Below are 17,742 nucleotides of genomic sequence, written 5' to 3' on the forward strand. Positions count from 1 at the left end.
GTGAAAACATCATCCATGTACACTTTTGTATATATAATTTGGGAGAAAGAAATAATCTATGGAACTATATTCACCATTTGTGAACAATGAAATTATGTTTAAAAAAATACATTGCTATTTTCTGTCTGAGTTTTATTTACATTTCATTACTAATTCTAAACTTGGCATGAAAGCTGTTCCAGGGGTTAAATGGAAAAAAGTAATGAAGATGAATCCAAGTCTCACAAAAATAGAAGACTTTTGCTCGATATCGATAACATTCCAAAATATACGAATTCTAAGTTGGTCTAAAATTGCAGCCAGAATCCAAATCAAACAGTCCAAGACCTCTACAAAGCACATTTATTAAAAGTCTAACGTAGCGTAAGACAGCCATGAAGCTGCGCTAACCATTACCCTTGCAAGTCATTGAAGCATGCATCACAGACGCGGACAGGCTTCTTGGAGGAAGGGGTTAAGGCATTCTTGGCTGAACACTCAGCACAGAAGATGTTTCCACACTGTCGGCAGTGATGCTGTAGATGACAAAAAATAAACAATTTCAAGCTTAAAAACCTGTACCAAAAACATCATAAAAATATATGAATATCACACAATAAACTGTATACTAACAGTATACAGGTACACTAACTTTCCAGTGGTTACTGTATTATTTAATGACAATTATTTCCACATATAAACTTAAACCCTGTTATATTCAATTCGAATGCTCCCTATTTATCAAACACCGTGTTAAACATTTTATGTGGCTTTTATCATGAAATTCTCAAGAACCCAAGGTGGCATTTTAAAGTATTAGAGCAAGGGCCAGGATTTAGCTCAGTGGTTCTGCTGCCTACCTTGCAAGTGCAAGGACCCAAGTTCGACCCCTGGTGCCAAAATAAATAAATAAATAAAATAAAATGTTAAAGCATCCTTAGCAAACATAAAACTATTCCAATTTGCCAAAGGTCTCAGGAATGCCTTCAAGTGGAATTTAAAAATGATAGTGTTATTTAAAATACATTTCTTGATCACTCCCTGCTTTTTCTTCCTTCAAAATGTTGACTAAACTAATGTTGACTAAAACACGTGAGTTTAATACTGGCACATTGGTCAAGAAAACAACTGTCCCAAAGTAGGAAAAAGTAGAGAAGAAACGCCTGAGTCTAAAACATATATGCTAACCAGAAACTAGACAACATGAAGTTTAATTCTTTTATGTAGTTGAAAACCAAAGTTTACCTATAAGTAAAAATTTTTTTAAATCTGTCAAATGCAGAACTACTCTGGCGATTAAAGAATCACGACTAAGAAATAAAATCAGAAATGCAGCTTAGGAACAAAACCATTTACCCGTCTTACTGTAACTGAAAAGGTTTTCCCACAGGCCATACAGTTTTGTACTTCATTGTCCTCAGCCCATTTTCTATTCAGTGCTTGTGTATGTTTGATCTGTTAAACAAAAAGTTTCAACAAATTATGTAATATTTTAAAGAATGACAGATTATTTCTACTAAGGTGTCAGATATATATAAAAGTTTGCCTATATGCAACACTGAATAAAAATTTTAAAAACAGATATATTGTATTTTGGTGAATTTCCATTTGTCAAAAATAGTAGCACTCATAAATCTGAATAAAACTAAAACAGGCAAAAGAACACTAAACAAGATTTACTTCTTAAGAGGTACTAATGTCTAGCCTTTGGTGATTTCGCCTTCATTCTAACTCTAAGAGTCTGAGATTCCAAGATTCTGTGTCTTCTTTTACACATACTGATTTATCCATCCCTCTTAATTTTGAATTCTGTAATTCTTTCCCGATATAGGCAATTCAAGAATGACATGGATCGCAAACTAATCTCTATGACTCTGAAACAAATGAGGTTCTCTTGGTTTTATTTTAGTTTCGCTTTTTTTGTTTTGCAGTGCTAGAAGGCAGGGCCTTGTAGATGCTAGGCAATGGCTCTTGAACTACACCATTATTGCTGGAGTGAAAATATGTTTTTCACTAAGAGGTCAATTTTAGACCAAGAAACCGCCACAAGTCACCAGGGGACTGACCTGTAGGGACTGGTTTTCCCTGCCTAGCTCCTGCACTGCTGCAGTTGTATTATCCAGCTTTCTTTGCAACTCTAGTACTTTGGTCTGAAGCTTTTCTATTTCTCCTTCTCCTTTAAGGCACCTGGAATAAATAGTGAAGAGACAATTAATTTTTTAAAAAACATTAATGATCCTTCTGGAAAACAGGCAATGTATTATATTAGTAAGTTTATATATATATTACTTTTTAAAACAATTTTTATTTTATTTTTTCCCATCCCCCCCTTTTAAGTCCCCTCCACTCCCTATGTACAAAAGATTTGTTTCCATTATTTTCTTCTATTTTCACTTTTTGTCTCTTCCTTCCTCCCTCCTCTCCTGTTCCCCTTCCCATTTGAACACTTTATTCCCATTTCCCAACATCCATTATACATCTCAGTCCTTATTTCCACATTCAGTTTCTCACACCAAAGGAACAATGTTGTATTTAAACATGTGTGTCCAATTTATTTCATTTAAGAGTATGGTCTCAAGGGCCATCCACTTAGCTATAAATATCTGAAGCTTATCCTGCTTTATGTCAGAGTAGCACTCTATTGTATAAAAAAATAGCACATCTTCTTTACCTACTCCTGAGTTGATGGATATTTGGGCTGTTTCCAAGATTTAGCTATTTCAAACTATGCTGTTATAAATGGCTATGCATATATCATTGTGGTAGGATGCTTTTAATTCTTTTGGAAGATACCAAGAAGAGGTATAGCTGGGTCAAATGGACCTCTAGTTTTAGTTTTTTGAGAAATCTCCACACTGATTTCCACGGTGGTTGCACCAGTCTTTACTCCACCAGCCGTGGAAAAAGATTCCTTTTTCCCCACAGCCCCTCCAGCACGTTATATTAATTTCACCAGATTATTTTAAGTGTTAATTTTTAGATAAGCTACTTAAATATGTGCTGAGATTACATGCTTTTCTCTTTTGAAAATGTGGAATATGACAAAGTTTTATCCCTTATAATAGAAATAAACTGACTTTACTCAACAACAATCACCTTTCTAGTAGTGCTCTCCTTTCATCTTGATTATTCTGAACGGTGGCTTCTAACACTGCAATTTCACCCCGTAAGTCATCTGTTTGCTTCTCCAGCTCACTAACTCTCCGTTGACTAGATTGCCACTCCTTCTTTACAGTGCCTAAATTTTCATTCAATGCTGTGATCTGCATGGTAAACTTAGCCTCATTTTCTTCATGTTTCTTCATTCCTATTTCCTTTTCTTTTATTTCAGAATGCTGAGAAAAGAGTAAAAAAGGAAGAAAACTTATTATAAAAGTATATCAAATCAATGTGAATTAATTATTAAGCTTAAATATTAGCAATGTAAATACTGCTTCTTTAGGAAAGGAGGCAAATACATTTATTATACCCTAATAAAACTGATTCCTAAAAGCCTGTACAAACTGAATGGACACAAATGCCACAACGCTGAAGCAATGGTTAGCAAGCCTCTCTGAAGACCAAGCTGAAGTGACACAAGTTAAGATTCTTCATTTTTCCACCAAAACAGAGGAAGACACACATGGCTAGGGATTGCAGGATGCCCTATGCTAGAGAAAGCTATCATTTCCTTATGTCTTTCAATACATGCTTTAATCTATCAATCTGCTAAAGAACAATGCAAGGCCTTTGAATCACCAAACTAAAATTGGAGGTCTTCAACTAAAAACATTTAGCCATCAAGTTATCTGGAAATATTTGGAGTTAATTCAACAAAGGAAAGCCAGATGCTTCCCATTTGGCATGCACAACTTAGGGAAGGAAAAGCAGACCTGTCACCATAATTCCAAACAAAAATTTCCATTCCCCCTCACCAATGTTCATGTTTGTTTTGACCAAATAAATGAGCTTAACATGATTATACTTTATACTATATTCTCCAATCTATGGTCATAGGTTTGTTTGGTTCCAGTACTAAAAATTTTTTAAAATTATATTTTAAATGAACTTTTACTTATGTAAACCAAAATATGACTGGAGAATATGTCTAATCACATGTCAGCTATTTAGGCAAATCAGACTTAAAATTAAAATGTTAAGAAACGATTTCAAAACTTGCAGTAGGAAAAGCCCTTTCCCGGGACTGATTTAAATCTCTATTACAAAGCATAGTCCCCATCGTTAACTCACTGACCAGTTTAGCTTCCTTCTCACTAAATTCTTTCTTTAGTTCATCTTCTTTCTTTTTCAGCTGTTCTTTCAGCATCTGCTGGTTTCTCTTCTCCTGCTCCAGAGCTGCCTTCAGGGAATCTACTTTTCCTTGAAGTTCTAATTTCTGTTGAATCAAAAGCTGTTTCGAATCCTTGAGATTTGTTATCTCCTATTGAAAAGGCCAAGATATAAATCACGCTTAATGGTAAATATTCAAAAGGTAGCTGAAGTTTATGCAATTTACCACAGCAATGAGTTTATTCCTTGCGCAGTTTTTCAAATTCAGTAAACAATTGGTTAAAACGGTACAAGAATATTTACTTTCTCAGCTATCATTTAATTCCAGTGATATTTGGGATGCACATTTTTTTTTTTTTTTTACTGGGGATCGAACTTGGGACCTTGTGCTTGCAAGGCAGGTGGCAGAACCACTAAGCTAAATCCCCAGTCTGGGACGCGTATGTTTTGATTCTACTATCAGTATGGGGAAAAAATCTCCACTCCCTACTTTTCTTTTTCTCACTTAACAAGCATTTATCTGTCATCATTTTGGTAGTATTGAGTGTGTCATGTTCTGAGGATATAGAGAGTTATACTCATTCCTTGCTCTCAGGAAGTCACATTCTGGAGAAACAGAAGGACAGGAGATAACAAATTATGATGAAAAATGCCAGGTACAATGACAGATATAAATGATTCTAAGAGCTATCAAGAGAGAATCTTGTCCTTTTCTAAGAAAATTAATTTTATAACACAAACAACAAACAGCCTTTAACTGATAGCCTTATTCTTATAATAGATATAATGTAAAAAGATTAAGGAATTTTAGAAAAGTATTGCAAAAACAGAATCCCTTAAAATTTTTAATTCTTGCATATTTATGAGCATAATTTCCTAAATGACATCAATCTTTATTACCATTTCAATGAAATCTAAACTCTTTTATTTAGCAATTTGATAACAAAAGTAACATTGCTTCAATGTATGTATAGATAAGTAAAATAGCACTCTGGCAAGAGTATTTGTAAAAAAAAAAACAACTGGACTAGCACAGAGCAGTTTCTCCATCAGCTTCTTTAATATATAAGTTTAAAGAACAATAATACAACATATACAAAGAGAAAATTATTTATCTATCATACCTTTATACTTTCTTGTTTGTGAGACTTCAGTTCTTCACTTAATTTAGTGATTTCTTTTTCTTGTCTACACTTAATTTCCTCTATCTCTGCCAATTTAGATTTTTCATTCACTAGTTCTTTTTCTTTCACTGACTGTAAAATATAAGGACTTGTTAAACAATAATTTTAAAGTGGTTGAAAATAAAAGTGGTATGTGTAAGACTATAGCTACTCTAAGACTCAGAATTTAAGTCAGAAAAAATACCTTTTCTTTTAGCGTTTCTTGTAGTGCTTTACTCTGTTCCTTCAACTGTTGCTCTTTCTTTGCTGAATCCTGCTCCAAAGTAGCTTTGGCAGACTTTAGTTCTTGAATCAATTTATTTTGGTTTCCAATTTGATTTCTGTTTGAAATCAAGTCCTCCTGTGCTAGAGAAAGCTTCTCTTCTACAGACTTACAAAAAAAAAAAAAAATCCTAAATTATTATATGTCATTTTAAGCAAATTTCAACAAAAAATAACAGCTAATATAAATATGGAAAATAAGACACAGTAACGTATCATGTAATGATGAGACAAGTTCTAGACATTCTCGTTTGCTGATTTCGTCATGTAAACATCACAGAGTGTCCTTCCCCAAACCTCGACAATCCAGCCTACTTCACACCTTCCACAAACCTGTGAAGCATGTGACTGCTGAATATTACAGGAAGATACTGGTATGTGTTTAACATACCCAAACAGAAGAAAGACCTAGTAAAAATCTAGGTGACAGGAACTGCTCACTTCCACGTTAATCTTTGAGACTACTATTGTTTATGCAGCCTGTCACCAACTGAGATGTCATTATGCGGCACACAATCGTATTATATAAAGATAGCGTGTTAGTCCTTTCAGTAAGATCATATAGAAGAAAAAATTTCTTGACTATTAATTCCCATGCCCATCAAAAAATATTAATGATATAAAAATTTCAGCAAAATTGAAATAATTCTAAAACTTCTAGAAAAAAATCTAAAACTACTCAATGATCATCACACCTTCAACACTAGGCAATGTGAGAGATATCGTTTATCATTAGAAAAGGTATCAAATATACTCAGAAAACAGGTGGAGGTATGGTTAGAGGAGAGCAGGAGATAGAGAAGAAAACAATCTTAAAAGAGATATGGCACACGTGTATGTATGTATGTATATATATATGTGCATGGATATGTAGAGTAGGCTCTATGATATGCCTGGTCATGCCAAAAACTTTAATAAGTTTACTCCTTACCAGTAACTCAATTAGAATTATTTTTGATATAAATTAAATTTTTTTCTGGTAAGATCTAAAGTTAGCTAGTTATTTATTAACCAGACACCTAACTCTTTACTGTGTGCATTGCGAAGGCATAATGGGAGGGTTTAAGATGGTCCTTTACTTGCCATCTGTGAGCTAAGCAGACTGAAAACCAAGATAATCATATAAATACAAATTGTAAAGGGTAGCAGAACACCTATGAGCCAAATGCACAGAAAAGTAATGCGAGCAGGACCCTCTGTACATGGAGTATGGCTTACAGAAAGCTCCAGAATATACATGTGGGAACTGACCTGCATAGCACAAAGGCTGCAAAATATTCTGCATGAAAAGAATAAAATTTGCAAAGCCTTGTTGTTGTGGCTTCAATGTGAAGGGTCTCATAAAGACTATGTACTAAAGGCCTGGATGCCAGCCGATGGGCTCCTGAAAACTAACTGCATCATAAGAACGCTAACCCTGTCAGTGGATTGACCCAGTGACTGATCCATAATGTGCTGGCATTACTAGGAGATGACAGAAACAGGAGATGGGGCCACCCTGAAAGACTAGGTCACAGGGTGTGATCCTGGAGGATATCCCAGTGCCGTTCTCTAAGTCTCTTCCCCCCCGCTCTGCTTCCTGGGCACCATCAGATGAAGAGCTTTCCTCTGTCAGACCCTTCCACCATGCGACTTCTGTTTTGTCCCAGGCCTAAAAGCAATGGAGCCAGACGACCATGAACTAGAACCTCTCAAACTTGAGCCAAAATAAACCTTTCCTCCTTTATGCTATTATCTCAGGTATTTTGTCACAGCAATGAAATGCTGAGTAACACATTAATTAGTCCATTAGTCTATGCCAACCATTATTAGGTAATAGTGATCCTAATCTAATATTAAATACCAAGGCTTGTCACAGCCTAAAAAGCAACAGTACCCCTAATATTCCAAAATATTTCTAAATGGTCCATAAAAAATTCAAAATGTCCATGGTTTATAAAATTTTAAACCCACAGCCTATAACATATTAAACTCACAAACCCCAATGATTAGCTTTTTAAAGTCAAACTCAAATTGGACTGCTCCATGAAGTCCTTTTTGAAGATGCCAAGGCGTGTTGCTCTACCTTGCCTCTGAACATCCATCTATGCTGTTCCATGGTACACTGCTGTGCATCTTATGTGTTCTTTTTATCTTTCTTATTGTGGCCTGCTGCTTTATCTTTCTTGTGGAAGATGTTAACTTTGTTCAGCACGTTTTCCCTTGGACAACCTCCTCCTCTTAGTCCATGGCTTTGTTGAAACTATCATTAATGCATCCATAATCAACTGCAGTGGGCACATATCCCTCAGTGGATCAACTACCAACTGTGATACCAATTCTGCCAATCTCATTATCATACCCCAGCAAAAGAGAAGTTCTGCAGTGTCTTGTGTTAGCCATTACTTTGTCTATTTAACATGTTTTCTCATTCTTCTTGCAAAATAAAACCTTTACAATTTTAGTTGTAAATTACTTTTTCTTGGTGTCTGATAAAACGGCATAAGATGTGGTACTAGATTAAGATTTATATTCAGTTCCAAACTTATTACCCTAGAAATTTTATTTCACTGAGTGTTAAATCTGACTTCTACCTTTTCTGAACAACGAAGACTAGCACATGGCATAGCCAACTTGAAATATTCAGTCAATAAAGTATTTCAGAACTGCTCCAGCAGATGGGGCTAATGGCACAGATCAGGACAGGCTGCCTTCTGTGCAGCCCAGTGGAGTGCAGGGAGGCTTGACTTTAGTAGGTGTCGGGTTACAGAGCCTCTGTATCTCTGCTTCTCTTTTATAAGCAACATAGAACACCCCTGCAGCTAAAGAAAAATAACAGTTGGCAGTTATCTCTTACTTTGGTCTATAAATACCATTTGAACTTCTTTAGGATTTAAACTTCTTAAAATTAACTTTCTAAGTAGTTCACGGACTTCTTATTTTAGAAGCATTAGTACAGAATTTATAAAAAAATTATTTTGTCAAAAAAAGAAACTAGTGAAATGGTGGTAAAAGAAAGAACAGAGGGCTTTGAAAAAGAACTAAGATCTAATCATGGTTCTGTTATTACACAGCACTGGGTCTACCCTCACCTGTAAAAGATAGCTGTTGAAAACAAGGTTTATCCAAGGCCTCTCTTGGTTGTCAGATGCTGCGCCAATCTATCCCTCTGCTTTCTCTTCTGGTTTAGGTTTACATTGAATTATTCTTTCATGTATGAAACTATTACTGTACAATGCAGCTTACAAGCTAAATATTATTGACTTAGTGAAAGTTTATTTAAGAGCTATATGTCCTGTTATTAGGTTATACTCCAGGTACATGATGTATCAGTAGGAAAAGAGTGATTTCTAGAGGACTGTTGCTATCAATCGTTAAATGTCATCTCTTCTACCATTCAAATATCCTTCAAATTCACCTACCTTTTCCATCCTTACTGTTACTATCAGCCCAAACCACCATCATTTTGTACTTTCTGCTCTGTTCCCACACACTCCACTCCCTACTCTGTAGCCAGAGATTTGCCTGAAATATGAATTATTCAACTCCTTTCCACGGTTCCTCAATGCCTATAGTTAAGTCCAGATTCCTCCACAAGTCTTCCCTGCCTTACAAGTGTTGTGAAGAAAATAATTTAACACCACCTAAATGTCAAATGGTACTTTTTATTTCTATTTAAAAAAAACTATGAATATGGTTTCCTGTTTTTTTCTTGCTAATTTTGATCTTCTGATCTTGCTGTGTACAGTATGTTTAAGTACACACTATTGGCACTAATGCAAAGTGTTTTACCCAGTCTCGTACTTCTTGATTATCACCCTCACTGCCTGCAGCCTATGTATTCTGCCCTTTATTTTACCTCTGTCCCTCATTCATCTTTTATTCCATCTTCCTTAACTTTAATCCTAGTTTTAACCAAACAGATTAGATTCTGATAACTCAAATGTATTAAGAGAGATAATGCCTTAACTAATCTCCCTCTTCTAGTCAAACCAAGTTTCTTTAAACTATGCCAGATTAAGTTTCCTAAAAGAGTACTTTCTTCCTTTATTTCTCTGCCTAGACTCATCACTTTTTCCTCAAATACAAAATTCAACTGTCTTTGTCGGGCAGCAGGTATTTCACAATTTAGACCTAACCTTTTCACCTAAATTAGACCAGCACTCCAACAAGACAGCCATTAAATGTGCCCTCCTTTGCTCACTTCCAGAGGCAACTTTTCTCCAAGGTGCCCCAGAGCAAAACGATTTTGCTCAGTCCTCTCTGCACTGTACACTGCTTCAGGACCTTGGCAAGCACTATCTCCTTAAAAACCTTCCCTGCAAGGGCCTATGAATAAAATATATACACTGTATTTATAAGACATCTTGATATTCTGTGATTTTCAGTAGAATTTTTCAATAATGTATTTTAAAGCAAATAAAAATCCTGAACACAGGAAAGAAACAGAGATATTTCACTTCCTCATAGGGTAGTGGGGGTGGCTGAATCTTCCGTGAGAAATACCAATATTCATTCTGTTCCTTAAAGAACTGTTTACCCTTTTTCCATGTCCTGTTAATGTGATGCTTTATCTAATTAATAATATTACTCAGGGTACAATTTCTACATGCTGTTAGACAATTAAAGTTAATTTGAGCTATAATCTCCTAATATTAATCGGTAGGCAGTCCAGTAATCTTGGGAAGTTGATAAATTTAGAAAACTAAAGTCAGTACTGCCTGACAAGTAACAACAAAGTTGTTTACAATTTTTCATAAATAGTTTATGTTTAAAACTCCTTAGTTTTAACTAAGCCCATTTTTTTTCAAATAAAGACATCAAAATCCTCAGATAAGTTAATAGTGCAACGATTAAAAGAGGCACCAATAGGGCCGGGGATTTAGCTCAGTGGTTTGGCGGCCTGCCTTGCAAGCCAAGGACCCGAGTTCAATCCCCGGTACCAAAAAAAAAAAAAACACAGGCACCAAATTATAGAGATAACATTTTTAAATGCCCACATTTATATATATCAATATTTCCTTACAAAAAATATGATTTTTTAAAAAACATGATAACCCAAAAGTAATAATTTAATATGAAAAAGTATATTTCACAAAAGTAATATTGCTTTGTCTATCAGGGCTCAAATGAATCATTTAAGGAACATCTACAAACAATGTACTTTACCTTAAGATCTTGCCTCGTGGCTAGAAGTTCAGACTCCTTCCCATAGAAGTCAGATTGAAGCTGTTTTAGATTTTCCTGGCATTTTTCATAAGTATTTCGTAAGCCTGATATCTTCTCTTTCTCTGCTGTAAGTTCCTGTGCTGCTTGCGCTGACTGTTGCTGTAATTTATTCTCAAGCTCTGCCTGAAACGTACAGTCATTATTTAAAATAGCATGCACAAAAAAACTCAGCTACAAATACAAAAGGAAATGCACGCAACTAAGAAGATTCCTGAAAACAAAGTGAAGTACATTTATGCCCTAAAAGTCCACTTTGATGAAGTTACTTATAAAGTGAGAGAATTATAAAATTCAACGCACCTCAATTTTAAAACTATAAAATGCAAAAGTGATTAAGTGAAGAGAAAAAAAGCTTTTCTCTAGGAAGTACTAAGTATCAGGCCTCAGGAACCAGAGGATAACTATTCTGATGGAAGAAACAGCGTTAGGTGCTAAGGAGACATATTTTAAGACTTAACTAAAAGAAACTTCCTGAAAGAAATTAAAATGCTGTTAGTGTGTTGTGTTGATGTAGACAGTTTATACTGTTGGAAATGTAAAAACACCTTAGAAAATTTCTACAGGTCATATTTATTAACAAAAAGTCAGGAAAAGTCTCACAAAGGTCCAAGCTTTTCTAGATTCTACTTTTCCTTAGTTTTAAAAAAGATTTGGAAATACACAGACATTATGACATAATCAAAATACATGCAGAATATGAAAAACAAGTAGCTGGTATGCCTATAATCCTAGCACTTGGGAGGATGAGGCAGGAGGGCTGTCGTGAGTTGGCAGCCAGCCTGGACTATACAGTGAGTTCAAGGCCAGCCTGAACTACGTAGTGAGATGCTGTCTCAAAAACAAATCAATGGGGAGGGGGGAAGAAGAGACAGAGACAGAGACAGACAGAAAGAGAGAGAGGGGAAAAGGGAGAGAGGAAAAAAAGGGGGTAGAGGGAGGGAAGGAAAAAGAAAGAAGCAAAGTATGTGGACTTTGAAATGAATATACTACCTATCACAGAAGTGGAGAGTAGAATAATGGCTACCAGAGGTTAGGAAGAGTAAGGACATAGGGTATAGACAAGCTGGATCATAGGTACCAAAGTACAATTAAATGGGGGAATAAATTCTAGTGCTGTGTAATGCCACAGAGTGACTGTAGTTTATAACAATTTGGGGCAGGGAGTTAGCTCAGTGGCACCACGCCTGCTTTGCAAGGAAAAGGTCTTGAGTTCAATCCTGGTACAAAAAAAAAAAAAAAAAGTTTATAACGATATACTATGTATTTTATAAAGAACTAGAAGAGTTTGAAATTTCCCAATACAAAGACATGATAAACATTTAAACATATAGAAATGTTGATTGCTCTAATCTGATCATTAAACACTACATACACATACAGAATTATTGCACTATACCCATTAAACCATATCCACAATTGCTAAGTCAACTAAAACTTTTAAAAAATAAAATAAAAATACTAGTTCAGTGAAACTCCTGTTGAGTTTCAGGTCTATAAGTGTATAAACACTTAGACTTGGGGATTTAGCCCAGTGGCAATGCACCTATCTCAAAAGCACAAGGTCCTGAGTTTGATCCCTGGTACCAAAAAAAGAAAAATTGTATATACACTCTCTCCTTCAAAGATCTCAACTATAGCTATGATTTAAATATTTCTTATTTATAGTAGTTCAAATTTATCTCTAACTGAATGATAAAAAGATACCTATCTCAAGCAGAACACCTGATTTCTGACAACATCCCTAAACATCAAAAGGCTACTTGCGCCAATAAATGGATCACAAAATACTCGTGTGCACAAACTCAAGCTGACAGCTATCTTTAATTCCTCTATTATTCTCCATCTAACCTATCAAAAGTCTTGATGACTTGACTTCCACAAACATATTCCGGCCATTCAGTTCTAACACTTTAGTTCATGCCATCATCATGTACTGTCCAGTTCATTCCTATAGTTTTCAGTGCCTCCTGTTTGCTCCTTTATTTCCCTTTAGTCAAATCACAACGCTGTTCAAACTCTCCAGTAGATTCTAACTATCCTTAAAATGAAGTACACCATTCTATTCTCTCATAAACCTGCACAGTTGGGTATACTCCTGAGGCGCACCCACTATGGGTGTAAGGACCCTTGGTGGTGCATTTATTCTTCTCCCTCCAGTCCCTGCCAGCCAGGGATTCTCTGTCCACTGCTAACTTTAAGATTTTTTCCCATCTCTGGAACTCCTGGGTACCCTCTCCCAGCTTACTCAGCCCTCTGATTCTGGCAGCTTCCAGGTTAGAAAGGAAGTTTATTCAGTTAATATAGGCTGCTTCATTCCACCCCCCACCCCAGACCCTGTGCAAAGTGAGCAGCGCTGACTGGGCAAGTGGGAAGCTGCAGTCACCCCACCCTCCTCTCCTGAAGGTTTTAACAAGTCAGCATTATCAGAGGGCAGCTAGGACTCCAGGCCTGGGCTGGGCTCTGCCCTCCTGGACAGGATTCTCTATTATTGTCGCAGCTTTTGAGCTGTGTCCTGGCAGGGAGACCATGGGGTTCCAGCAGGGCTGGGGGCAGGGATCTGGATGGAGTAAGTGCCTGGGGCTAGTCGCTCACTGCCCTCCTTTCCCTGACTGCTCTGTGCTCCGTCTGCATAGGGTGGCTCCATCTCCAAGACCTGGGCTGGGCTCCTCACCAGGGGTCTGCCGGAACGTCTGCTAATACTGTCCCAGATTCTGGTCATGCCCAGTGGGGAGGCAGCATGGTTCTGTCACTCTGAGAACAACAGCATCTCTGAACCCCTTTTCCGTATTTCATTTGCTTGCTCTCCTATTGAGTCTAGTAGTAGTTAATATCTCTGTCAGCTCTTACGGTGGCATTCCAGCTGACCTCAGTGAATGCCGAGAGCTCTGTTACACCTCCAGTTTTCCTCATTAAATGATAAACTACTTAAGATTATAATATCCTATGGTGGCACACACCTGTAATCCCAGTGCTCAGGAGGCTGAGGCAAGAGGATCATTACAAGGTCAAGGCCAGAATTACAGAGCAAGGCCCTGTCTCAAAAAAGCCAAACAAAAAAACCCCTCCAAAACTCATACCCTATTCATGCTGTTTCCATATTAGGTTTGGAATAAACGTGGTGCAGAGACTATTGGCCTACAGTTAACCTGCATGTTTATGTCTTATAGATTTGTTTTATATACTTTAGTGTTTGTTTCACATATGTTTTATATGTCTGTGTACACACACACACCCTTACTCCCACTTAAACTTTACACTTGTCTTTCCTGTTGCCCTGTGAGCCAATGACAATGACAACTGTCTACCACTATTGTCCACCAGGTACACTAACACTCTGAGATCAGTCGGTTGTACTTCTGTGTAATAGTCAACTGTCTACTTCCACACTGCACTGCCACTTACTGTACAGTCACTACTTTGAATACACTACCTCAATCATTTCAACCCTGTAACCTTACTTTGCTGAGCTCAGAAAGAGGAATTATCTCCCTGTGACCACTAAACTAATGGGCATCCCATGGAATTTGAATTCAGATCTCCCAGCTCCAAAACTTAACTTCTTTCATGATGCTTCAATGCTCAATAAAAAAAACTGCTTTTGTATTACAATGATTCTCCAGTTACTCTAAATTCCAAGTCTAATTTTAAAATACTGGCTATGTACCCAGCACTCCAAAACACTGCCCTTCTCAATGTCAAGAAGCAGGTTCCCGATTTTGGAAACCCATACACTCATATAAAAATGACTACCAATAAGACCACTATCTCTAAATCTCAATTATCATCTAGTAAAGGTGTGCAAGAAATGGACAATAAATACTAATAATAAATCTGAATGAAATCTTAACTGTAACAACCAATGTAATGCAGGGGAAAATGTAGTAATAGCTGTATTTTTCAAACTAATTATACTGCTATAAAAATTAAATTCCTAGGAATATTTGTATGTGAAGATATCAAAGTGAGCAGTATAATATGCATTGTGATAATTACATCCTGACTTTTGATAATATATAACACATGGACAAATAGATGACTCTTGCTTCTGTTATTAGGAAATTACTCCTTTGTAATGTAGAATAACAGTTATAAAATACTGTTGAAAATACAACGTGTACTTATGGTTTTCTAATTTGGATTCCTTTTACTCTAGGAGTATGACAACCAACTCTTACTCGCATGACAATGGTCAGTGTATTCTAGAACTACAGTCCACTTCTCTCCTCTCCCCAAATAATATGCACATGCCAACAGTGGGGATATACTTTATATTAAATATTTTACATTAAATATAATCAACTTTCACCAACTGCTGTTCTATACAAGTATTAAAACATATTTAGGAATGAATAACTGATGCTTAATAATAAATTATGCATTTAATATCGGAAAGGGAAAACATTCTGATGCAGCTAAAAATATCAGATAGAGTATAAGAAATCTGACACTACTAGCTGGCCATGGTGGTGCATATCTATAATCCTAGCACTTAGGGTGCTGAGGCAAGAGGATTGCTACAGGTTTGAGGCCAACATGGGCTATACAGTGAGTTCAAGACCAGCCTTGTTTTACAAAAAGGTACTTTCATATTTATCAGACAAACAATTATTATTAGAAATTAAAATAAGAATTCCCTGATAATATGGTTATGGTGAATGGAAAGTCAGACTTGGACACTTAAACACATAATCAAGCATAAGTGAAAAAATTCTGAGCATGTATAAACATTCATGATACAATTCATCTGTTTCAATCTTTTTTTTTTTTTTTTTTTTTTTTTTTTTTTTGGTACCTGGGATAGAACTCGGGCCCTCGCACTTGTGAGGCAGGTGGTGGAACCACTGAGTCAAATCCCTGGCTCAATCATATTATGTTAATTGCCAACATTTTCTTCCTATGAAAAGTAAACAAATACCTTCTGTGAAACAGCAGTTTTAACTTCTCCTTGGAGTGCTTCTGTTTGCTTTTTCTTCTGTTCAATCAACTGCTTTAGCTCTTTTATGTTCCCCTGAAGTTGTTGCTGTTCTTTTTCTTTTAGTTTTAAAGTATTTTGAGCCTCTATAACTTGTTCCTTAGTTGAACTGAGTTCCAATGTCAACTGATGAGAAGCCTAAAAGAAAAGAAACCTTTTTTCATTTCTTTATTCACTAAAAAGATGTTTACTGAGTACGTAATAACTGCCAGCCACTACTCGTGGTAGAAACTACTGGGTCTGTTGATCACAGATGATCAGTAGTTAACAAAGAGAAATACTTCAGCATTCATTCTGCTTTCATAACTGGCACCATTCACTAGTAGATGACGTACAAATTAATCTTCTTTGTTTAATCTTGCCTTCCTTTTTGGCTTATAATTATGTACTTAGAGAGTGGTAAATGAACTGGATCAGTATGACTTTGTATCACAGAGAACAGGAATATCAACATCAGAATCCATACTGCTGAACTGTCTATTCACTTTCAAGAATATTCTCAAATGCCACAGAGCTTGTTGGCCACAGCTAATCAGAAAGAACAGCTCTAAGTATGATACAAATAAAATTTATTTTAGCAAACATTTTAGTATAAGTCTATAACACTAAATTACACTGCATAATAGTTACCTAATTTAGACATCTCAGACGTATTTTGCTACTTTGTTTTCACACTCTACTAGGATATGGTTCCAGTCATACACAAGTCACCCCAAGGTTCCTCCGGGGCCAAGGAAAATTATTATTTTCTGCCTTTCCAGTCAAAATCATATATTCATGATTTATGTATATTTTATTAATAATCTACAATTACATTTGCACATCTGACCATATTAGACTACTCTTCACAATGTTTTTGGTGCTATACACAGATGCCTCAGCTTACTTCAATGAAAAGCCAAATATTTTTGTGCAAAACATAAGTGTAACATTAAGCATGATTATAACAATGATAAAATAATATCTAACATAAGAGCATTTATTTTGTTACAGTCAGCATTGTGAGCACTTTGTATCAACCCATTTATTTCTCACAATAACTTCACAACACATGATGATGATGATGATGATTAGCCCCATTTTATTATTGAGGAAAATGAAACACCAGGAGACTAAGTAACCTTCAAATATAGCAAGACAGCATAACTAATCAATAGCATAGCAGGATACAAATTTGGACGATTCTGGCTCAGTCTGGACACTGAGTCCCTATAATGTGGCCACTTCCATAACCGGCATCTACAGTCCAAGCATCCTGTTTCAGTGAAGAATCAGGACTCAGTGACATCAAACATTTGTCAGGACTATGCTTCATTTATCAAACCAGATCCTCCAGACAGCTGCATGCCTACACTGCAGCTACTATCTCCAGACAGTAACAACTCTGTATTATACACATGCATTTTCTCATTTACTTGTGTGCTCCAGCTGGAGAGCAAGAGAAATAACTCTTATTACACAATCATTATCAAATATATCATTAATATAAATGTCCGTCAAATAAATAGCCCAAAAATATCATAATAAAGTTCCTTAACCTAGAGTATCTAATTATAATGCTCTAGTTAGTCATCAATTATTTTCTGTTATTAATTATGTTTCTGTATTTATAGCTTTTATTTTTTTTTTTTCATTCCATTCCATTTCAGAAACATAAATCTTTCACCTATCAGGATAAAATGTTTTGAAATATAAAGCCCTTATTATACTTTATATATTTATGTTACAGAAAAGGTAAAATCTTACCTCCTTCTCTTTTTCAAGTGAATTCTTTAGTTCATTCTGTTCCTTTTGTGAGCTTTCTGTCTGAACTTGAAGTTGATACTTTAATTCTTTGCAAGTTTTTTCCTAAAAAAAGATTATACCATA

At 35.9% G+C, this 17,742-nt stretch overlaps 1 protein-coding gene across 1 annotated transcript in view; it reads right to left on the minus strand.

Moving 5' to 3' along the window:
- Positions 1-354: 354 nt before the first annotated feature.
- Positions 355-17,742, minus strand: part of Eea1 (early endosome antigen 1) — a 114,254-nt gene continuing 96,866 nt past the window's right edge. The window contains exons 23-32 of the mRNA XM_033763496.1: positions 17,620-17,721; positions 15,817-16,011; positions 10,842-11,024; positions 5,617-5,802; positions 5,373-5,504; positions 4,214-4,399; positions 3,076-3,314; positions 2,046-2,166; positions 1,336-1,434; positions 355-515 (exon numbers count right to left, since the gene is read on the minus strand). Coding sequence (XP_033619387.1) covers positions 393-515; positions 1,336-1,434; positions 2,046-2,166; positions 3,076-3,314; positions 4,214-4,399; positions 5,373-5,504; positions 5,617-5,802; positions 10,842-11,024; positions 15,817-16,011; positions 17,620-17,721 — 1,566 coding nt within the window. The 3' untranslated portion in view covers positions 355-392. The remainder of the gene's footprint in view (positions 516-1,335; positions 1,435-2,045; positions 2,167-3,075; positions 3,315-4,213; positions 4,400-5,372; positions 5,505-5,616; positions 5,803-10,841; positions 11,025-15,816; positions 16,012-17,619; positions 17,722-17,742) is intronic.

The sequence above is a fragment of the Fukomys damarensis genome, unplaced genomic scaffold (genome assembly GCF_012274545.1).
Source record: "Fukomys damarensis isolate Sample0158 unplaced genomic scaffold, DMR_v1.0_HiC HiC_scaffold_15, whole genome shotgun sequence".
In the NCBI taxonomy this organism is placed as follows: Eukaryota; Metazoa; Chordata; class Mammalia; order Rodentia; family Bathyergidae; genus Fukomys; species Fukomys damarensis.